The following is a 24,105-nucleotide window of genomic DNA, read 5'->3' on the forward strand; positions in this document are numbered from 1 at the left end:
GCACCTTCCAAACCCACGACCTCTACCACTTAGAAGGACAAGGGCAGCAGACGCATGGGAACATCACCACCTACAAGTTCCCCTCCAAGCCACACACCATCCTGACTTGGACCTGTATCGCCGTTCCTTCACTGTCGCTGGGCCAAAATCCTGGAACTCCCTTCCTAACAGCATTGTGGGTGTACCTACACCATATGGACTGCAGCGGTTCAAGAAGGCAGCTCACCACCATCTTCTCAAGGGCAATTAGGGATGGGCACTAAATGCAGGCCTAGCCAGCGATGCCCACATCCCATCAATGAATTAAAAAAAAAAATGAAACTGCCCTTTTGCTGTGAACACTAAGCAGCCAGAGTCTCTTATGAACTAAAAGCTGCATTTTTATGCAGGTGGTGAATGAAATTCTGTGCCACAGGGTTACCAATTATTGTTTAATTATTGTGTACGATACTGAAGACAATGTGGGCTGCTTCACACAAGGTAGTGGAAATCTGGAATTCCCTTTCTCTTTTCCCACCCCCTGGCTAGGTTAATTGAAAATTTCATCAAGCCAATGCAAGTAAATGGAGCTGAGGAACATGATCTAATTGAATGACGACTCGAGCTGCTGATTGGCCTACTTCTGTTCCTGTACTCTCCTTTCTCTTGTAAAAGGCAATAACTACCAAAGTTACAGAGCATTGTTCAGGCTACAACAAATTTATTTATAAGAAAGATAGTGCAACAGAAGCAGCAAGACATAGCAAAAGCAAAATCTGAAATAAAAACAGAAAATGCTGGAAATACTCAGGTGGTCAGGCAGTATCTGTAGAGAGAGAAACAGAGTTAATGTTTCAGGTCGATGACCCTTCGTCAGAACCTGAATTAGAATCAGGTCATCGACCTGAAAACGTTAACCGTTTCTCTCTCTACAGATGCTGCCTGACCTGAGTATTTCCGGCATTTTCTGTTTTTATTTAAGACCTGGGAAGAAACAGATTTGCATCTTAAACAGTTAAAATCAGTCTACAACAGCTTTAAATGTCATCAGAATATGTTTCCCACAATCTAATGATCAGTGAGACTGAGAAAGCAGTCCAGACCTGGTGCAGTGTTTATGAATTCCTGCCCACTGCACAGATTCTAAGAGTCAATTCCAGAAAGTGAAACTGAGCTAAAATATGAACTGAACTGTGGTGCCTTAATTCCACGTGTTAATGCTGAAATTATAAATTCATTTACTTAAATGAACATTTCAAAGCAAGACTACTCAGCCACCAATTTGATTTAGTGTCTGAATATAGACAATGGCACCAAAGGAACCCAGCTGACACTGAGAATGTGGATGAATCAGGACAGTTTTTTGTATTAACCACTCCTGACACAAAAAACAAAGGAACTCAGAGATAACAGCTATCTAAAATTGTTACATTTTCCATTTGATGTAGGACAAGAGCTCTTTATCAAAGTGCAACTAGGGTTAAAAGTATGTTTATATACAGTATGTGGTCAGTAATTTACATATTGAAATGAGTTATGTACAATAATAAGGCTGCGACTACTCATACTTTCTCTGAAGAAAAAAAAAATCTTTAAGTCTTAAATCGTGGGATTTTCTCAGATTGAGTTTACTGTTGTATCCGTGTGTTAATAGAGACACTGAAGGCAGGAGTTGGTTTCACAGGTGTTTACTGAACAAAGTCTGGAGGTGAACTAACTGATACAACACAATATACAGGCTTATATAGCCCGAGTGGCCATTACCGGCATTACAGTACACAGGGGGCTCTTAAAGGCACATACACTACAATTCCTCCCCTTTTAGCCAACTAGTACATAATATTTTAAGTAATCATTGTGGTAAACCACTGTTATTGTATATTGTTACCTCTGGGTGGCGCTGTGTACCAAGGCATGCCTCAGCTGACTCCGCCCACATGACCAGGTATAAAGGTGGGGGTTTCGCCGACTCACTTCCTTCTTGGAACCAGCCACCCACGAGAGGCATGCTCTGTTCTCTAGTTAATAAAAGCCTTTTCATCACCTTCCTGATTCATCGTCTTTTATGGAGTAATTGATAAGCGTATCAATTTTATTAACTAGAAGTAAAATGGCGACACCTGAACAGCAACAACAGCAGGCGTTGCTGCGAGCCCTCAGACCGGCATGCCTGGACCTCGACCCTCAAGCAGCGGGTTCATCAACCAATTTCGAACACTGGCTGAGCTGCTTTGAATCCTTCCTAGGAGCCTCCGCCGTGACATCGGAGAACTAAAAGTTTTGACCGCCCAGGTGAGCCCTCAAGTATATACGCTCATCCGGGACGCTACTACGTACACGGCGGCCCTCGAACTACTAAAAGGGCAATACACGCGCCGAGTGAACACGATTTACGCCAGACACCTCTTGGGATCCCGCAGGCAGCAACCGGGGGAATCGGTAGAGGCATTTTTACAGGCGTTACAGACACTCTGCAGAGACTGCGACTGTAAGGAGGTAACGGCTGCGGGGCACGCGGAGGGACTTACTTGTGATGCCTTCGTCAGGGGCCTCCAGTCTGACTACACCCGGCAGAGACTGCTCGAAAGCAAGGAGCTCGACCTGAAGACGGCCGTAGCCCTTGCGCTCTCGCTAGATGCGGCCCACCGAAACCTCGAAGCATACTCACGTAACGGCGCCGCGCCATGGCCATCGCGACCGTGGGACATGGGACCGCCGCCCCCGGCACCAACTGCTGCAGCGATGTCCCGAAATCAACTGGGACAGCCGCCCCCGGTAAGAACTGCAGCGATGCCCCATAACCAGGCCCAAAAATGCTATTTCTGTGGCCAGTTAAAACACCCTAGAGCGCACTGCCCGGCTAAGACTGCTACCTGCTCGGGCTGCGGGAAGAAAGGCCATTACGCCAATGCCTGCAGGGGGAGACCAGCGAACGCCAGCAGCGCCGCGTGCGAACCATGGGGGCAGCCATCTTATCCGCCATTTTGTGCACCTCCGGCCGCATGGCCGCCGCCATTTTATCCGCCGCACTCAACCGCCACTTCGTCTCCGGACTCGACCACCGTCTCGTCGGACGACCATACCGACTCACTAAGCCATACACTGGCCTCCGTTCCGCTGGATCAAGCCCTCCCTCATCATCTATCCAGCTCCATGATGGATATCACGGTAAACGGCCGCGCCACCACTTGCCTAATCGACAGCGGGAGCACAGAGAGTTTTATTCACCCAGACACGGTACGTAGCCACTCCCTCACGGTCCTGCCGACGCGCCATCGGATTTCTATGGCGTCCAAGTCCCATTCAATGGAAGTCGGCGGCTACTGTGTGGTGACCCTTTCGGTTGGGGGCACAGAATATAAAAATTTTAAACTTCTAGTCCTGCCCCGTCTCTGCGCTGCCGTGCTGCTAGGGTTGGATTTTCAGTGCCACCTTAAAAGTGTCACATTAGCATACGGTGGACCCCTCCCCCCACTCACAGTCTGCAACCAACACCTTTTAAATCACCCGCCGCAAACCACCTGCAGCCTTTCCACACTAAAAGTCCTCCCCCCTCCCTTGTTCGCTAACCTCGCCCACGACTGTAAACCCATCGCTACCAAGAGCAGGCGGTACAGCGCCGGGGACAGAGCTTTCATTAGCTCTGAGGTGGAGCGGCTCTTGAAGGAGGGCATTATCGAAGGGAGCACTAGCCCCTGGCGAGCCCAGGTTGTAGTCGTTAAAACCACTGATAAACGCCGCCTGGTCATTGACTACAGCCAAACCATAAACCGGTACACTCAGCTGGACGCATACCCCCTTCCTCGCATATCTGATATGGTCAACCAGATTGCGCAATACAAAGTATTCTCCACCATTGACCTTAAGTCAGCATACCACCAGCTCCCCATCCGCCATGAGGACCGCCAGTATACTGCCTTCGAGGCGAACGGCCGCCTCTACCACTTCCTTAGGGTTCCCTTCGGCGTCACCAACGGGGTTTCGGTCTTCCAAAGGGAGATGGACCGGATGGTTGACGAGAACGCGCTGCAGGCCACCTTTCCCTATCTGGATAACGTCACCATCTGTGGCCACGACCAGCAGGACCATGACGTTAATCTAGAAAAATTCCTCCGTACGGCCCAATGGCTGAACCTAACGTACAATAAAGAGAAATGTATGTTTCGCACCAAACGCCTCGCCATTCTCGGCTGCGTGGTGGAGAACGGAGTCATCGGGCCCGACCCCGACAGAATGCGCCCCCTAATGGAGCTACCCCTCCCCCACTGCCAAAAAGCACTGAAGAGATGCCTGGGGTTTTTCTCCTACTATGCCCAGTGGGTGCCCCACTATGCAGACAAAGCTAGACCCCTCATCAAATCCACCTCCTTCCCCCTGACACCAGAGGCGTGTGCAGCCTTCACTCTTATCAAGAGCGATATCGCGAAGGCCACAATGCACGCAGTGGATGAGTCGATCCCCTTCCAAGTGGAGAGCGATGCATCCGACTTCGCCCTAGCTGCGACCCTTAACCAGGCGGGCAGACCCGTGGCCTTTTTCTCAAGGACCCTCCAGGGCCCCGAGACCCGACACTCCTCTGTCGAAAAGGAGGCCCAGGCTATTGTGGAAGCGGTGCGTCACTGGAGGCATTACCTGGCCGGAAAACGGTTTACCCTGCTCACTGACCAGCGTTCAGTAGCTTTTATGTTTAATAATAAGCAGAGGGGCAAAATCAAGAACGACAAGATCTTGAGGTGGAGAATCGAACTCTCCACCTACAATTATGATATCTTGTACCGGCCCGGGAAACTAAATGAGCCCCCAGACGCCCTATCACATGGTACATGCGCCAACGCGCAGGTTGATAGACTGCAGACCCTCCACAATGACCTCTGCCACCCGGGGGTCACCAGGTTCTTCCATTTCATCAAATCCCGTAACCTGCCCTACTCCATCGAGGAGGTCAGGACCATGACCAGGAACTGCCAAATCTGTGCCGAGTGCAAACCGCACTTTTATAGGCCGGACAGAGCAAGCCTGATCAAGGCCACTCGCCCCTTCGAGCGCCTGAGCGTCGATTTTAAAGGGCCCCTCCCCTCCTCTGACCGCAATGTGTACTTCCTCAACATAATTGATGAGTACTCCCGTTTCCCGTTTGCCATCCCTTGCCCAGACATGACCAGTACCACGGTCATCAAATGTCTGAATGACCTCTTCGCCTTGTTCGGGTTCCCTAGCTATATACATAGCGACAGGGGCTCATCTTTCATGAGCGACGAACTTTGGCAGTACCTGCTAGCGAGAGGTATTGCTACGAGCAGAACCACCAGCTACAACCCCCGGGGGAACGGCCAGGTGGAAAGAGAGAACGTGACTGTTTGGAAGGCCGTCCTCTTAGCCTTAAAATCTAAGGGCCTTCCGACCTCTCGCTGGCAGGAGGTCCTCCCTGCAGCGCTCCACTCCATCCGGTCACTGCTTTGTACTGCCACTAATGCCACCCCTCATGAGCAAATGTTCGTTTTCCCCAGGAAGTCCACATCGGGAACCTCGCTACCGGCATGGCTGACTTCTCCTGGGCCCGTCCTACTGCGGAGGCACGCAAGGACCCATAAAACGGACCCCCTGGTCGAGAGGGTGCACCTCCTACACACCAACCCCCAGTATGCCTGGGTGACATACCCAGACGGGCGGGAGGACACGGTCTCCATACGAGATCTCGCACCCTCGGGTACCCCTGAACTACCACCGTTATCCCCCACCACCCCTCCCAATCCAACCCCTGTAGACGACATGCCGGAGCCCCAGGACCCTTCGTTGACCACCCAGACACCAGATCCGACGTCGGATGCTGCAACACCGCCGCCGCCACCACGATGATCAGGACGTCAGACAAGGCCTCCTGATAGACTTAACTACACGAACTTGTAGTACCCTTCACCCCGCCGGACTTAATTTTAAACAAGGGGTGAATGTGGTAAACCACTGTTATTGTATATTGTTACCTCTGGGTGGCGCTGTGTACCAAGGCATGCCTCAGCTGACTCCGCCCACATGACCAGGTATAAAGGTGGGGGTTTCGCCGACTCACTTCCTTCTTGGAACCAGCCACCCACGAGAGGCATGCTCTGTTCTCTAGTTAATAAAAGGCTTTTCATCACCTTCCTGATTCATCGTCTTTTATGGAGTAATTGATAAGCGTATCAATCATTAATTACATGTTACAACAACAATAATCTACACATTGCTGCAGTTAATCAATTATAAGTCAGTCTCTCTGGAGGCTTCCTGACTCGGTCCGGATAACGCCTCGGTGGTGTAGTAGTTTTCGGTGGTGTAGTAGGTTCTTTTGGCAAGGCTGATTCGGCTTGAATGCCAGTGTCGGGTTCATCTGGTTCCAGTATCACCGGATCGGAGGTAGATTCTATGGGTATCTCTACTTCATCATTAGGCGTATAGAGTTGTGGTGTAGGTTGTCCCTTTTCGGATGACTATGATCTGGTCAGCATGGCGCCTTATTATGCTTTCTCCAATGTCCACGGTATACATCAGCGGTCCTAGTCGTGTGCAAATAGTTCCAGGCTGCCATTTCTCGGTACGGTAGTCCCGGGCCAAAACTTGTTGACCTATCTGGAAGGTTCTAGTTGGCCTTTCATTCATGCCTTGAAATTGCCGGTTCTCCACGTCCCTTCTGATGTTTGGCTTGATCAAATCCAGCTGGCATCTTAGGCTTCTATTGAAGAACATCATGGCGGGAGTTTGGTTTGTAACCATATGTGTTGCATTCCTGTATGCGAACAAGAAGTTATCTACCTTATGCTGAAGTTTTATGTCTTCATTACCCATGGCCTTTATGGCCTTCTTGAAGGCCTGGACAAACCTTTCAGCCAATCCATTGGTGGCGGGATGGTATGGGGCGGACGTGTAGTGCTTAACCCCATTGTTTTTTTTAAGAACTTCCTGAATTCTTCGGACACAAATTGCAGTCCATTATCAGAACAGATCTGTTCAGGCAGCCCATTCCTGGCAAATATGGTCCTTAATACTGTGATGGTTTTTTCCGTGGTGGTGGAGGACATCTTTATTACCTCCGGCTACTTGGAGTGTGCATCAACCGCGATTAAGAACATCGAGTCCATAAATGGACCAGCAAAGTCGATGTGTACCCTTTACCATGGAGATGAGGGCCACTCCCATGGATGTAGAGGGGCTTGTGGTGGAGCGTTTTGGACCTTCTGGCATCCTAGGCAGCTCTTGGTCATTTCTTCGATGTCTCCATCGATACCTGGCCACCATACAAATGCCCTGGCTAGGTTCTTCATTTTCACTCCACCCAGATGCCCCTCGTGAAGCTCCTTTAGCACTTTATCCTGGAGTTTGGGTGGAATCACCACTCTGGATCCACACATCAAGGTTCCTCGGCACACTGACAGCTGTTCTCTTCTTTGCGAGAATGCTGGCAACAGTGGTTCGCCACGTGCTGGCCATCCCTTCACTGTTAAATCGTAGACTCGAGAGAGAGAGTCGGGTCATTTCTCGTTTCCCTTTCAATGGCAGAATTTGTTACTGGTAGACATTCGACTATGGTAGAGTGGAACATCTCCACTGGGTCTACTGTAGGTGCCTCTTCTACCGTTGGCAACGGTAGGCGCGATAAACCGTCAGAATACAAAGGATCAAAACAGCATGGGAATGCTATGTCATATTGGTGTGCCCCTAGAAAAAGGGACCACCTCTGTAGCCTTTGCGCTCTCATAATGGGAACACCCTTTTTAGGGTTGAATATGGAGATGAGGGGTTGATGGTCAGTCAACAAGGTAAATTTTTGTCCGTGTAGGTAATGGTTGAATTTCTTCACTCCCCATACCAGGCTGAGTGCTTCCCTGTCGATTTGGGCATAGTTACGCTCAGCTGAGTTCAATGAGCGTGATGCAAAAGCTATCGGCCGTTCCGAGCCATCAGGGAATCTATGCGATAATACCGCTCCTACGCCGTAAGGGGATGCATCGCACGCCAGTCTGATTGGCAGTGATGGGTTGTAATGAGCCAAAACTTCCTTGGACGTGATTAAGTCTTTGCATTTATGGAAGGCACGTTTACAGTCTTCGCTCCATTTCCAAATTACTCCTGTTTGTAGCAGTTCATTAAGAGGGTGCAGAAGAGTTGATAAATTACTATCATAAATTTTTACCGAACTTATCAATCCCAGGAACGACCTTAATTGTGAAACATTTTCAGGTGCTGGGGCTTTTATGACCGCTTCAATTTTTTCAGGTGACTTATGCAACCCTTCCTTATTAATTATGTGGCCACAATATGATATTTGTTTCTGGAAAAATTCACACTTGGGGCGATTTGCTCATAGGCCCCATTCTCTCAGCCTAGTGAGCACCTGCTCCAAATTGGCACGGTGCTCGTTGTCGTTTTCTCCTGTTACAAGGATGTCATCTAGGTAGCATTGAGTCCCCGGAATCCCTTGGAGGGCTTGCTCCATAGCTCTTTGCCAGATAGCTGGAGCTGATGCTACTCCGAAAACCAGTCGATTGTACTGGTACAGGCCTTTGTGTGTATTTATCGTGAGATACTTTCTAGAGGCCTCTTCAACCTCCATCTGTAGATAGGCCTGTGCCAAGACAATTTTGGTGAAACGTTTCCCTCCGGATAGTGAGGCGAAAATATCTTCTATCCTCGGAAGAGGATACTGTACCGTGTGAAGGACCGGGTTTACAGTTACTTTGAAGTCTCCACAGATGCGAATTTTTCTCTGTTCTTCAGATTTATCATTATTCAACGTTTTCTTCATGACCGGGACGATGGGTGTTGCCCACTCGCTCCAATCTATCTTGGATAATACGCCTGCCTTTTCCAAATTCTCCAGCTCTGCCTCGACTGCTGGACGAATTGTGTATGGCACCGGCCTTGCCTTAAAAAACTTGGGAATTGCCGCATCTTCCACTTTTATTGAGGCGCTGATGCCTTTCAAGGTTCCTAGTTTCTCTTGAAACACTTCCTTGGCGTTGGCCAAGATGTCTTTTAATCGTTCAGGTATGACGTCATCATCATTTTTTTTCTTACTGGTCACCGTCAGTGCCTGAATGGAGTGCCAGTCTAAACGTATCTTCCTGATCCATTCACGTCCCAACAACGGTAGACCACCATCTTGTAGAACGTATAAATACAACTTCTGTATTTCCTTGCCGTTGTATACAACAGGCACCCTTATTTTTCCTTTGGGGTATACTTTCTGCCCCGTATATGTTTTCAAGATAATGGATGTGTCTTTTAAAGGTATACGCGGAAATAGCCGCTCGTAATCCCGTCGATTTATGACGGTCAGAGCTGATCCTGTATCTAGCTCCATTTTAACTGGGGACCCTGCTATCGTGAGGGTAACTCAAATGGTCTGGTAATCTTCTTTGGCAATTACATTATGTAATTTGAGACAGCTTAGTCTCTTGTTTCCGGAGTCGCTATCGCTCTTCTGGTCTTCGGAGCTACTGTCCGTCATCATTTGTACATTTCTGTACTTTTCTTTATTGATTTTTTTTTCCCTGTCCGTGGATTTTTTTTGTCCAGATCGGCATACCCATGTCCAATCTTTCCACATTGCCTGCATGCTTTGTCCTTGAACCAGCAGTCCCTCTGGTCATGGGTGGATCTGCCGCAGCGATAACATCTCTCGAAACCCTGTGTCATTTCATGGGTGCCGAAGTCCTGTGTCTTTTGCTGTATCTCTGCAGCTCCTCTTGCGGCTGCTTCGTATGATACAGCCATACTGAAAGCCTTGTCCAGTGTCAAATCTTTCTCAGAAAGCAGCCTTTTCTGTGTTCCTTCACTTAGGAGACTGCAGACGAATTTGTCTCGAAGAGAATCTGCCAGTCCTGCCCCGAATTGGCAGTGCTTTGATAGCTTTCTTAATTTGGTGAGGTAATCAGCATTACTTTCATTCTTGTGCTGATTCCTCTTGAAGAATTTGAATCGTTCCGCTATCAGCAGCGGTGTTGGGTTTAAGTGCTCCTGTAGGGTATCAACAATTTCCTTAAAATTCTTGTCCTTTGGTTTGGCTGGAGTGATTAAGTTTCGTAACAGCCCGTATGTCTTTGCGCCCATTAGATTTAGAAGTGCTGACACCTTTTTATCATTTTCTATTCCATTTGCTGTGCAATATACCTCCACTCTTTCCACATAATAATAATAATAATAATTCAACTTTATTGTCATTGCACAAGTACATGAACGAAATGTGATCTTGCAAGCTCCCATGACTGGGAGAAGCAAAGCCGCTGCGTCGGTGCGCGCCGCCATTCCATTTCCACCATTCCTCCTGTCCGACAATCTTCAGCCCACCGCCCGGGCCTGCTCACCAGCCGCTCCTCCCGTGGCTCCTTCCGTGACCTTCTCACCAACCGCCCCTCCTCGGGGCTCCTACTGTGACCTTCTGCACCTGGTCTTCCCTGATGGTCACCCCTCCAGGTACTAACCAGGCCTGGCTCTGCTTAGCTTCCAAGCCTTGCCAGTGACCCTAGTCCCAGGAACAGGACATATGTGGTCCAATCCTCTATATCGTTATCAAAAGCATCAATATTGCCAGCCTTAGGCATCCTGGAAAAAAAAATGGCGCTTCCCGCGCTTTTCTTTCTTTCCTGCAGAAAAGATATGGCGCTTCCCCGCCGCTGCTGCTGCTGACAACGCTGTTTTCTGCGGTTTAAAAAAAAAAAAAAATTATTTACAGGTGGAGACTCGTTCCCGCCGGACTCTCTGGGACTTTTCCCCCCCCTCTGCTAGGTCCGAACGCCGACCTGCTTTGCAGCACCGGCCGTCTCCCGAGTGCTGCCCCCCGTCTGTTTCTGCTTGCCTCCGCCTTCGCTGCTTGGCCTCGCCACAGAGCCAGCCGATGGAGCCCCAGCCCGCCCAGGAAGGATTATTGCAGTACCTGCCACCAGCTCGGCTAGCTGGTGAAACCACAGTTTTTTTTTTTTTTTTCTTGCTTTTCTTCGACTTTGGACGTCTGAGGAATCGATGTCCTTGAGGTGCTGCCGAATTGCAGGTAAGTCCGTTTCTAATTCGTCGCCACTGTTGTATCCGTGTGTTAATAGAGACACTGAAGGCAGGAGTTGGTTTCACAGGTGTTTACTGAACAAAGTCTGGAGGTGAACTAACTGATACAACACAATATACAGGCTTATATAGCCCAAGTGGCCATTACCGGCATTACAGTACACAGGGGGCTCTTAAAGGCACATACACTACATTTACGACCCCTGCTATACCATCGGTTGCACAGGGTGTGATAGGTACCCGAGTTGTTGTATACTTCCCATAAACCAGCCAAAGAGTAGTAAAGGGCAAAGATTTAGGAACATATCAGTCTGCACGCTCGGGTGGGGGAGGAAGATAGGTCTCCTTGCGGGGTGGGTGAGGGAAATCACCTTTGCTTTTCTACAAAGGTCTTTGCAGGAACATTTGATGAGGAATCTAGAAATTATCTTGCATTCTGTTTGGTTTAACTATTCTACAATTAATGCTTTTAAATGTCTGGGTATGTGTGTGTGTGTGTAGTCGACACGTTTAAAAAAAAAAATCTTACTACTTTAATATTTAGACAAAGCAGGAATACTCCTTACCATTCTGTAAAACCTGGGGTTAAATTATCTTTTGGAATGTCAATCAATACCTTTAATAAAAAGAAAAGTAAATAAGTTATAACTTAATCAAAGACTACAGTAATCCACAATTCTTTAAGAAATATGGTTAATGCAACATTGCTTCACGTGCATACCCAAAATCTATTTCTTTTAGGACACAGCAGTGGTCGTCACACTCAATGTGCTAGAGAGACATTTGGAGTGCTTCTATAACTAGATAATGAAATTATCTTGGAAAGAACAATGTTAACATGAATATTCCTGCAATAAAGTTGAAACATATACATAAAAATATATATATATATATATATTATATATATATATTAGCCACACGCCAAATAACAAGGGCTCCTCCAGTGCTCGAGTGGCTAAATACAGGAAACTTTGTGCTATCCGGCACCCACGGGACCAAGCTGCCGCCGTTCCCTCAAAACTGCCGGACACTCCAGAGTTAATGTTGAGAGATACAGAGATTCTTATCTCCGTATCTGACAACAAACACTGTTGCTTAGCAACAGCTTCTAAACACTCGGGTGTGGCTGCAAGCCTCTGTAGCTAAAGCTGTTGCTACAGCTACAGACCTTGCCTGTTCAAATAAAGCAAAGAAAACAAACAAGAATAAAAAACGGCTCCTGATTTTTGCCGGTGGCTCCAGATTGCCGGATAGTTCACCTCCAGATAGCACAAAGTTTCCTGTATAGCACATGTCTATGTCAATGTATGGGTGGGGTCCTACGATTAGTCTCAGTGTCCTTAGAGCAGGGAGGGCGGAAAAAAAAACAGCTTGGGTTCCAATTCCAGTTCACTATCCAGCGACCCCTGCCAATAAATGCGAGGGGATAGGAACACTAGTCTTTGCGATAAGCAGACGCCCCCTTCCCCCCCTCCAGTCAAATAGTTGGCCAACAATCACTCACAAAAAGTGAAAAATAATAATCTGGGTGGGGTTTGAGGGCTTAGCATCTGTGGAACCATACAATATGAGCCACCACCTTTACAGTTCGGGAGAAAAATGTTAATAGCTACAAAAATTGAAATTCTCAAATTTTTTCTCGGTACTATTGGTAACAGCACTGGGTTTCCTTTTATCAAATACATCAATTATACCATAGCTGCTAGCAGAAGTCATTTTTTCCTTTGCTACGTGACAAATCTGATTTGATTAAGTTGCACGATAAAAACAGTGTGTACGGAACACAATTATTTTAATTGCATTGATCAACTGGTTAACTAAACCGCATTTGCAGTGGATGGTTCCTTTTGCTGTTTCCAAACCATATGTGTTATGATTAGTATGTTCTCAGCAATGAACAGCTGCTCATGTCATTATCTTGAATACATTAAAATCACATATTTTGCACAATCCTGGCAAGTAGCAATCACTTACCTTTCCAAGTTCTTTTCTCTCATGGGATCCAAATGACCGGTTGTTCTTTACAGCAATGTCTAATTTTCGTTTAGGAATTTCTTCTACTGAAACTGAGAATTCAAATCTGAAAGAGGTGAAAAAGACTTACTGCAATTTTGATTTTTTTTAATTCACTGATCAATCTATATTAAACCATCAGTATTTTCTAGGAATGTCCGATACATTTTTCATACTGCCAAACTAGTGATGTATTTGTTCAGCAGCTGGTGAGGGCAGGATGCAAAACTGGGATTCTGTTCTCATGACAAACACAACCTAGCAGTCTTCTAAAAGCTAATAGATACAGCCTTGCATGCCCCAAATGCAAGTTGATTGTAGAGTTAATCATAAATCCCAAATTAATTTTGTGATTCAGTGTAAATATCAAAGTTACATATTCAAAGTTTACTGTCAATCACAGAATAAAAGCTCATATACCACTCATTGTGTAGGTCAGACTAATTCTACAGTTTTTAAAGAAGGTACAAGATATATTTGTGCCTGTATGTTATTCAACCCACTTACTTTTCATCATATTGTGGATCTACAGTCTTCTTCTTGACATGTGTTCTTCTCCGGCCTGACCAGCTTTTGTCGGGAAGTAGGTAGAGTCGTACATATGGATCTGACCCATCATTTGAACAGGGTATCAGGCTTCTGCAATATAAATGTCAAAACTATTCATGATATTAAATGAAATAACACACAACAATTATTATTTTCAGTATAGCCTTGAAAATAACTCATTTATTTCATTAAAATCACAAAAGCCAATCTTCGCAAAGCTTCAGCCTTAGTGTGCTGGACAATAAACTTCTTGCATTGAGAAACCTAAATGTAGGAATATAGTGCAATAAATATAGGAACATGAGTAGGCCATTTAACCCCTTGAGCCTGTTCCGCCATTCAATGAGAGCATGGCTGATCTGTGACCTAACTCCATATACCCACCGTTGCCCCATACTCTTTAATACCTTTTGTTAACAAAAATCCATCAATCTCCGATTTAAAATTAACAATTGATCTAGCGTCAATTTCCATTTGCATAACAGTGTTCCAAACTTCTGTCCCCCTGTGTGTAGAAGTGTTTCCTAATTTCACTCCGGAAAGGTCTGGCTCTAATTTTTAGACTATGCCCCCTAGTCCTAGACTCACCAACCAGCGGAAATAGTTTTCTATCTACCCTATCTGTTCCCTTATCTTGAAAGCTTTGATCAAATCAACCCTTAACCTAAATTCCAGGGAATACAACCCTAGTTTGTGTAATCTCTCCTCGTAATTTAACCCTTGGAGTCCAGGTATTCTGGTAAACCCAGGCTGCACTCCCTCCAAGGCCAATATATCCTTCCTACGGTGTGGTGTCCAGAACTGCTCACAGTACTCCAGGTGTGGTCTAACCAAGGCTTTGTATAGCTGCAGCATAACTTCTACCCCCTTGTATTCTAGTCCTCTAGATATAAAGGCCAGCATTCCATTAGCCTTTTTGATTATTTTCTGTACCTGGACCTCCAAGTCACTTTGGACCTCCAAGTGAGGACTACCCAGCAAAACCAAAAAATTTGGGCAAGGCATACATTGTGGTTGGCAAGGGATCTTTAAAGAAGAGATTTGGATATTTGCTGGAGACTGCAGATGCTGGTGTTGTGACTGGTGTTTCCTCCCACAGAATCAGCTGCTGGATAATCAAGCCTCCAGCAAAATTGGTCGCTCACTCGATTTTCTGACTCTTATTCACTGGGCAGGGCATGCAAGTTTAAGTCATTTATTTCCCTGTGAATATTGCTGATGTGATACAAGGCCTATAAATAAAATGATGGACAATAAGAAAAATTACCTGCAACAGTGAACAATTACAATCAGACTGTGACGTGGAGTGGAATAACGCACTGTGACCTGGATTTTGCCCAGAGATTCCTCATTCAGGGCCATGCCACTGGAAGAAAAATGAAGAAAAGGATTTGCTTATCTACTTTACCTCTGTAAATGGATTTCAGAGGTTTGAAACCTTATTTATGTCATAACTTAGAGCAGTGTATTCTCAATTACAATAGCTCATATTTACAAAATACAACAGTTAAAATTCATCAACAAACTGGACTCAGATCATCCTTAAAAGTCTGTAGTAGCACTTCAGCAACCAAAGGAAACATAATGCTTTGAGTTAAGAATTGTTCTACGATTCTTTATATTTCCTAATTCTACTCTAATTTTTACTCTACAATAAAGTATGTTTAGAAATCTACATTGGATATTTGATATGCAGAGAATTTAAGCGTTCAAGAAAGAGATACAGACCCCAAAAATCAGTGTGCCAACCATCTGACAATTATCCAAGGATCAGTTATATATTCCTTTCTGGCACAAAAACACAAAAGGAAAAGTGGCCCAACCATGGCTAACAAAAGAAATTAAGGACAGTATTAGATGCAAAGAGGAGTCATATAAAGTTGCCAGAAAAAGTAGCAAGCCTGAGGATTGGGAGCAGTTTAGAGTTCAGCAAAAAAGGACCAAGAGATTGATTAAGAAGGGAAAAATAGAGTAAACTTGCAAGGAACATAAAAGCAGATTGTAAAAGCTTCTACAAGTATGTAAAAAGAAAAAGATTAGTGAAGACAAATGTAGGTCCCTTACAGTCAGAAATGGGAGAATTTATAATGGGGAACAAGGAAACAAATACTTTGGTTCTGTCTTCACGGAAGAGGACACAAATAACTTCCCAGAAATGCTAGGGAACCAAAGGTCTAGTGAGAAGGAGGAATTAAAGGAAATTAGTATTAGTAAAAAAAGTGCTGGAGAAATTAATGGGACTGAAAGCCGATAAATCCCCAGGGCCTGATAATCTGCATCCGAGTACTAAACGAAGTAGCCATGGAAATAGTGGATGCATTGGTTGTCATCTTCCAAAATTCTATAGATAATGGAACAGTTCCTGCAGATTGGAGGGTGGCAAATGTAACCCCACTATTTAAAAAGAGGGCGAGAAAACAGGGAACTACAGACCGGTTAGCCTAACATCAGTAGTAGGGAAAATGCTAGAGTCTATTATAAAGGATGTAATAACAGGACACTTAGAAAATATCAACGGGATTAGACAAAGTCAACATGGATTTATGAAAGGGAAATCGTATTTGACAAAGCTACTGGAGTTGAGGATATAACTGGTAGAATAGATAAGGGAGAACCAATGGATGTGGTACATTTGGATTTTCAGAAGGCCTTTGATAAAGTCCCACATAAGAGGTTAGTGTGCAAAATTAAAGCAGCCATTTAGGACAGAGATGAGGAGGAATTTCTTCACCCAGAGAGTGGTGAACCTGTGGGATTCTCTACCACACAAGGCAGTTGAGGCCAATTCATTTAATATATTCAAGAAAGAGTTAGATATATTTCTTAAGGCTAAAGGGATCAAGGGATATGGGGAGAAAACAGGGACAGGGTACTGAATTTGGATGATCAGCCATGATCTCATTAAATGGCGGAACAGGCTCGAGGAGCCGAATGGCCTACTCTTGCTCCTATCTTCTATGCTTCTATTGGAGGTAATATACTGGTATGGATTGAAAATTGGTTGACAGGAAACCGAGAGTAGGAATAAATTGGTCTTTTTTCGGGGTGGCAGACAGTGACTAGTGGGGTACCGCAGGGATCAGTGCTTGGGCACCAGCTATTCACAATATATATCAATGATTTGGATGAGGGAACCAAATGTAATACAGGAAACTCTCGATTTACCGGCACCTAAATAACCGGAAATATCTGTTAACCAACAAAATTCAGGAGTAGGTTCAGGTAAGTTTTACTTCATATTAGTGGCAGTTCCTGGATCTGTGGCTGTGTAACTGGGGTTCGTGCACTTGTTGCTAAGCAACAGGGACGCTTGGTCTGTGGCCGGAGTTCCTGCACATGTTGCTAAGCAACAGGGAAGCCTAGATTTGTTGCTGTGTATGGAGCTCTCGTACCTTAACTATACCTCTCTGTAATCCGGACTTTTTGATAAACCGGCACCACGCCGGTCCCGTTGGTGCCGGATAATAGAGTTTCCTGTATTTCCAAGTTTGCCGACGACAATAAACCAGGTGGGATTATGAGTTGTGAGGAGGATGCAAAGAAGCTTCAAGGCGATTTAGACAAGTTGAGTATGTGGGCAAATACCTGGCAGTATAATGTGGATAAATGTGAAGTTATCCACTTCGGTAGGAAAAACAGAGTATTATTTAAATGGTGATAATTGGGAAATGTTGATGTACAGAGGGGCCTGGGTGTCCTTGTACACCAGTCACTGAAAGCAAACATGCAGGTACAGCAAGCAGTTAGGAAGGTAAATGTTATGTTGGCCTTCATTGCAAGAGGATTTGAGTACAGGAGCAAGGATGTCTTACTACAGGGCCTTGGTGAGACCACACCTAGAGTACTGTGTGCAGTTTTGGTCTCCTTACCTAAGAAGGGATATACTTGCCATAGAAGGAGTGCAGCAAAGGTTCAACAGACTGATTCCTGGGATGGCAGGACTGTCGTATGAGGAGAGATTGGGTCGACTAGGCCTGTATTCACTAGAGTTTAGAAGAATGAGAGGGGATCGCATTGAAATGTATAAAATTCTGACAGGGCTAGACAGACTGGATGAAGGGAGGATGTTTCCCCTGGCTGGGGGCTCTAGAACGAGGGGTCACAGTCTCAGGATACAGGGTAGGACATTTAGGACTGAGATGAGAAATTTCTTCACTCGGGGTGGTGAATCTGTGGAATTCTCTAACACAGAAGGCTGTGGAGGCCAAGTCACTGAATATATTTAAGAAGGAGATCGATAGATTTCTAGACACAAAAGGCATCACGGGGTATGGGGAAGAGAGTGGGAATATGGTATTAAGATAGAGGATCAGCCATGATCATACTGAATGGTGGAGCAGGCTCGATGGGCTGAATGGCCTACTCCTGCTCCTATTTTTCTATGTTTCTATCACGTCTGACAGGAATCTAAGCCACAAACCCTGGCAGGCTCTCCAGGGTCAGCCAGAGGTTCCCTCACTGCTTTGACAATGGTAGACACCCACACTTGTAGTTGTGCATCTAGATTGCCTGACATTGTAAATTCTGGCAAAGGTGCCCAGCAAGGTGGTGGTGGTGGGGGCAGTGCAGAGGTGTCACCCACCGTTCCCCTGGAAACAAGAGAGAGCTTCCCCACAGCAGTCCTATTAAAAATTCCAATCTGCAACCCTCGTCAGGGAGACGCACTTGGCTTGACAGGCATCCCTCAGCTATCCATATACCAGGTCCATTTGAGGACCTGGGTCATAGGAATTCCTGACATAGGGAGTCTCTACCTCCATTACAAGCATTTCCTTGTTTGGGGCAGGTGGTGGTCCACCCCTACTTAACGTATCCTGGTCTAGTTTATGGCCCTTTCTGGCGGACTCCTGTCAAATTGTGGCAATACAAGGGAATGGCTGATTTCTAAATAGATTATTGAATTACTTAATTAGGTTAGAAATAACTCTCGTGTATCCTAGATTTTATATTAAACATTCCTATTTTTATTCTGTTGTAAAATATGATTGTGACACTTTCACTCTAAGGTAATACAGCTTTCACTGACCCTCCTGTGGGTGAATCAATTAATCCAAATGTTCCAAAAAAAAATACACTGCTCAGGCGGCAACTTTTGGGTATTGAGCTCTTATGTGTTAGTTTAGTTTCTAGCCCATCATACTTGTCTAACTCATTCTCGGATTCCTTTTGTTTATAACTGGCCTGTATGGGTCTTCCTACTAAAGCTATATATGCCACTCAAATGATCATTTCTACATTGAAAGTCTGGTAACTTGACGACAAACTGGCACTATGTTGAACAAAGTTTTTGAATATTGGGAAAGTAAGATTTGGATAAATTATGAAGTCATTGCAGAGATATCAATCAATCTTCAATTAAAGAATAAATCTATGAAAATACAGACAATTCTAAAGCACAAAGTAAGGCAGAAAGTCAAACCCACAAGCAAGTAAAGGTGACAGAAGATCAACTGAAAACATCAACTTTTTTCTGACTATTACCCAAGCAGATTCAAACAATAAAACTTGAAAGAAGAGAAATAAACTACAACATTAACAGAGAGTAGCATTAGTTTGTTTAAATAAACTTAGTAAGCTTTAGTCCAGGGATAATAAGCAAGGAATTTTGGAGGCTGTCAACTATTAAAAGAAAAGAAAGACTTGCATTTAATATAGCGCCTTTCACAACCACTGGACGTCCCAAAGCACTTTACAGCCAATTAAGTACTTTTGAAGTATAGTCGCTGTTGTAATGTAGGAAATGTGGCAGCCAATTTGCACACAGCAAGCTCCCACAAACAACAATGTGACAATAACCAGATAATCTGCTTGAACCCACAACCTTCTGACTCAGAGGTGAGGGTGCTACCAGCTGAGCCACTTTGTGTTTATAGTTCAGTGACAATCACAGTGACAGATTTTAGTCCTTGGTAACCTTAGCCTGCTATAAGAATTGTTTTATGGTTCTTAGTCTTATAGTCATATCAAAGTTGCAATGACACTTAATTTCACCTGAGATTCCTGCCCAGATATATTTCAAGAGTTGTATCACTAGGTACAAAATGTGTCATCTATAGCATTTAATTTCTGTACTTTAAATGCTTTACATGTTTTGAATCTTTAAGACAATAATATTCACAAAAGCCCGCACTTTTGAAGTTGCAGATCTCTGTCATGAAGTTCGACGTTAGAACTGGTAAATGAAGATTCCAAAGTAGTACTAGACAAATCTCTTTTTCTCAAGGCCTCTGAGGAGTTGGATTGTGTTGGAGTTGTTGGCAGTTCTGGTTTAATTTCATCAATACTTTTAGACTGTCTATTATTTTCTCCTCCATCCATCTGGTCACATACTACATTATTACCACACATCTTTGGAACATTTGGTGATCTTGGTGTTGAAGGTGGAGTGTTAGGCTTGCTTCCAGTTTTCTTTTTCTTGATTGAAATAGGACCTTTTTTAAGGGCATTCAGACCTGTGTAGACACTGTCAGGATCTGGTTCCTCAATGGTTAGTATCTGTGTGTATTTCACAAAGAGCAAATGTCAGCAAGCAATTCACAGCCATAAACCTAATACTAATTATCCCAATAATTTAACATTTATTTTCCTCAGAGGATTGGCCACCCCAACGGCTCAGGGATAAATGCACCATGTGATGTGACACAACACTATGCTGTCCAGGAAAGCCCCAAGGTTCAGTCTCTAGTCTGCATTGTTAGCCTATTTCATCTAGGCGGCAGTGGGAGAATGCTATAATGTTTCTCAGCTAACTCCCTCTCCGGGCTAAGGATGGGAAAAAGTATCAGGCACGATTTCTGCTTCTGACAGCTGACCAATACACCAGCTGCAAGTGTTCCAAGTGAGGACATGACTGGGGTAATTTCCATGGTCAAATAAAACACCAACCTCATGCATGAAGTAGCCCTTTCAGTGAGATACTTGAGTTCAACTCCAGCTATGACAGAGGGATCAAAGTCTCCTCATTTTGATGGCTGCTAAGTCTCGCAGATGAAATTTATTTGGGAGATCTTAATCCAGTTCCACAGCACAAAACTGACCAGAATTTTGCTGCCATTACAAACAAATGAGGCTAGAAGTTCTGATCGGCAAAGTTACACATGGAAGCTGAATATGTTCATATTATATTCTTGTGTCTTATTTTTAAGCAGGCATTAAATTGTTTAAAATAAATAGCATGCACAGAAACATAGAAAGAGTGCTTTAAGTATTCAAATGGGAACTTTGCCAAATCAACATTTTACAATATGGGTCTTTAATTGAAGGATTGTATCACCTTGAAATAAACTGTACAGGGCTAAATCTAAAATATTGGATTTAATATCCACCTCTGTTGAATAGTCCAAGTTCATTTTGACCATATTGGATTCAGCTTACATTGCAAGCTAGCAAAACTTTCACGCCCATGGCCACAAAAGCATATATCCATATCTAAGAAGGCAGAATGCCCCAAAATAATAATTTCTCTGGTATATTTAACCTACCCGAAGGACCAACTTCAATTTTATAAGGCTGCTGGGACCTGAATGTTCCAGTGGAAATCTTTGGTCAAGGGTCATATCAGAGGCTTTCAACAGATGGTAGAAAGGCAGAGTCAAGATCCCAAGGGCACACTCTCGGTCTTTGTCTTTGATCTTCTCAAAACAAATTGCATTAGTAGTTCGCATAGGTTACAACATTTAATAAATCGCTTCTACTATAAATCCGTAATAGATATGCACATACCAAAATTATATTAGCCAAACAGCCTCTAATTACTGAAAATAACTTTAAATTCTATCGTAGTTTACCCAAACATGGTTCATACTTATACAAATAATTCCCTTTTAAGAGGCACTGTGGAAGAAAGATCATCAATTGGATTGTTAATTTCCCAGATAATAGGAAACAGGACGTGATCACAAAGGCAATTGTGCTAACTGGGCAATTGTTACCAATGCTGTTATCCTAGGGAATTCTGTTTGCCATAACAGGGAGATTCCAGTTCTTTAGCAAAAGCAGTTTTGGATTGTATGAAGCCACTTTTGCTTAAGAACCAGAATGCTATTCTGGAGCACTCTAGCCTGCAATAATTACCAGACATAGATGAACAATACAAGTTAGACAGCTAGATTTCAGTTACCTTTGAGGCTAGGGAGAAAATTTTATTAAAGTTTCAGTAAGAAATGTAATATGGTCCGTTAACAGACACATTTTGCACAATCTGTGCAAGGAAAGGACTTGATGGGATAAATGGCCTTTTCTTGGTAGTCCTTTAGATTATTAAATTTGACTAAAAACCCAGAAAGATTTAAGTAGGACATTTCTTTCAATGTATAAACATTGATAGTTCTGAGCATGTGCATCTTCAATGTTTGATGAAGGAAGAACATTTATAAAATTTGTCTATACTAACACATTCTAAAGCCAGTAAGGTGGCAAGTTAACATTTGCAGATTTCCTACTTCCTGATGTAAATCCACGACTTCTAAATGGAGCAGGCTGAACTGATTCAGACAACTAAATCCAGTTACATTTCATGCAATATCTCATTCAGGGTAATCTTTCATGGACAGGTATTTATACAGGTCACATTGTACAGCCTAGAAATTTGGTCACAACTATTTTTGGATATATGGGGAGGCGTAGTTTGCACTCCCTACACCTGAATGGTGAGGCCCACGGCTCTCCAGATATTGGGCCTCAGGCTTTATTTCAATGTTGCCAGCGAAGTGTGAAGAGGACTCCAAGTCTGGGCCACTGCGACAAGTGTTGTCGGGGATGGGAGCCGGGTCGAGATCGGGGCCAAGAGGAGTGGCAATGGAAGAGGTGTTCAGGAGTGGCGATAGGGTCCTTTAGTGTACTTTAGTGGTGCACTCCTGCTCGTTCCGGCTCCAGATTCAGGTAAGTTACCTATCTTCTTTGTTGCATGCGATCCCTAGGGCTGGTTTCTCGGAGTGCCTTAGGGCAAAGCTATCTTCCAGAAGGGGCCCTGAAATAACTGTTAGGACCCATATTTGCATATAGCAAAGGGCCTAACACCTGTTTCAGTCGTGGATAAAAGGTGCCTCTCGTTTATTCTTACCCAATATGGCGAGTGGCGTACTTCGGGCCAGAAATGTGCCTAAGCTTCCTGCCCGCTATATTGGGGCCTTAGTAAGTCTGAGCTGAGTGGACCAATTGCTGGACCGACATGTTTTGGGGTTTCGTTAGTGATTTCAAAATCTGCACTTCTTCATGCATTTTGGTACTGAAAAGAAGCCTGAATTTATTCTATACAATACTGTCATTGCTTTATTCCAATCCAATTTTAGCAGCTTTATATATAACATTGTACTTTACCTCGATGTTTAGTTCCTCGGAATGAACATTTTTGATGAAGAACGTAAATGCTTGTTCCCAGATTGGTGCACTGGTATTGTAGCAAATCTGTGAATCCAAAATTGCACGTTAGGTATACTGTCCTTCACAATGCTGATAACTTTTGGAAATTAGTTAATTGATCTCTTTAATTCAAATGCTAACTGTTGTCACGAATTTCTTACTGGCAAAGAAGAAATTCCCTTCCTGTGAAGAAATGGTCTATTGGGGATACACTTAATAAAATACAAGTCTCCCACAATCTTTGAAATTATCAGGTTTTAATAGTTGGATCTATGCATAAAATTATCTAACATTACACCACAATTTCTGAACTCCCTCAAAGCAGGCTACAGATGTGCACTTCCATTCATCCTTCTCAAGGGCGATTAGGGATGGGCAATAAATGCTGGCCTTGCCAGCGATGTCCACATCCCAGGAATGACAGAGTTTTTCCATTTTATTGCCCTAATTGCATAGTCATGGTGATTAGCTGCTGTAAGTGGTGATAATCATGCTGCCTCCCAGGACTACACAATGACTTTAAACCCTAGAGCACCACAAAAGCAACTGATTTTTGATAGCAAAAACAAATTCCCTCTCAAAGACTTTTCGGGCAGCTGGCAGTTGAAAATCAGGGAGCAGTCTGGGCCAGTAAGCGGGCAAGCAGCATGCCTGCCCATTTCAAGGCGGCTGCTTAAATATGCATACTGATTTCCATCACCAGTTGACCCATTTGTACGAGGTGTTGAGAAGTATAAGCAGCAGACTTCAAGGGATCCACTTGGTGACTGCTCAAAAAACAGCCAAAGAAATTATTGTGGGGCCAGGAGGAACAGGAGTGCGGAGCCTACAAAAAAAAATTCCAGCCTGCTGCTGGCCTGTGTGAGGCCTGCCTGGGATCGCACTCTCTCTCCTCCGGTCCAACTCGTCACCCGGCTCATTGTGGGAGCTGACTGATTTCCTGCCCATTTACAACCAGCTAACTGCAGCGTGGTACCCGTTTGGTGCCCACAACCCGCAGCAGCATTTAACAAAGGTCTGAACCATTTTCTGGTTTGGGCCTCTCGTCATCGGCTTTGGGTGGACGGCATGGCCGTTCTGCCGATTTTGCTCAGGGTTTGGGTGGAAGTTGTAGATCACCCCCCATCTTATCCGATGTAGAAGTGATTCTGCTGTTAAGCTTTACTGCAA

General features: G+C 44.5%; 1 protein-coding gene across 1 annotated transcript in view; it reads right to left on the minus strand.

Moving 5' to 3' along the window:
• The window catches only part of LOC147120507 (extended synaptotagmin-3-like), a 152,280-nt gene that overhangs the window by 7,231 nt on the left and 120,944 nt on the right, over positions 1–24,105 (minus strand). Inside the window, exons 16-22 of the mRNA XM_085986537.1 lie at positions 22,894–22,980; positions 21,057–21,206; positions 19,706–20,070; positions 14,843–14,941; positions 13,534–13,665; positions 12,988–13,093; positions 11,580–11,629 (exon numbers count right to left, since the gene is read on the minus strand). Of these exons, the coding sequence (XP_085842663.1) occupies positions 11,580–11,629; positions 12,988–13,093; positions 13,534–13,665; positions 14,843–14,941; positions 19,706–20,070; positions 21,057–21,206; positions 22,894–22,980 (989 nt within the window). The remainder of the gene's footprint in view (positions 1–11,579; positions 11,630–12,987; positions 13,094–13,533; positions 13,666–14,842; positions 14,942–19,705; positions 20,071–21,056; positions 21,207–22,893; positions 22,981–24,105) is intronic.

This window comes from Somniosus microcephalus, chromosome 4 (assembly GCF_052327205.1).
Source record: "Somniosus microcephalus isolate GS21.2 chromosome 4, FLI_Smic_1.0, whole genome shotgun sequence".
Taxonomy (NCBI): Eukaryota; Metazoa; Chordata; class Chondrichthyes; order Squaliformes; family Somniosidae; genus Somniosus; species Somniosus microcephalus.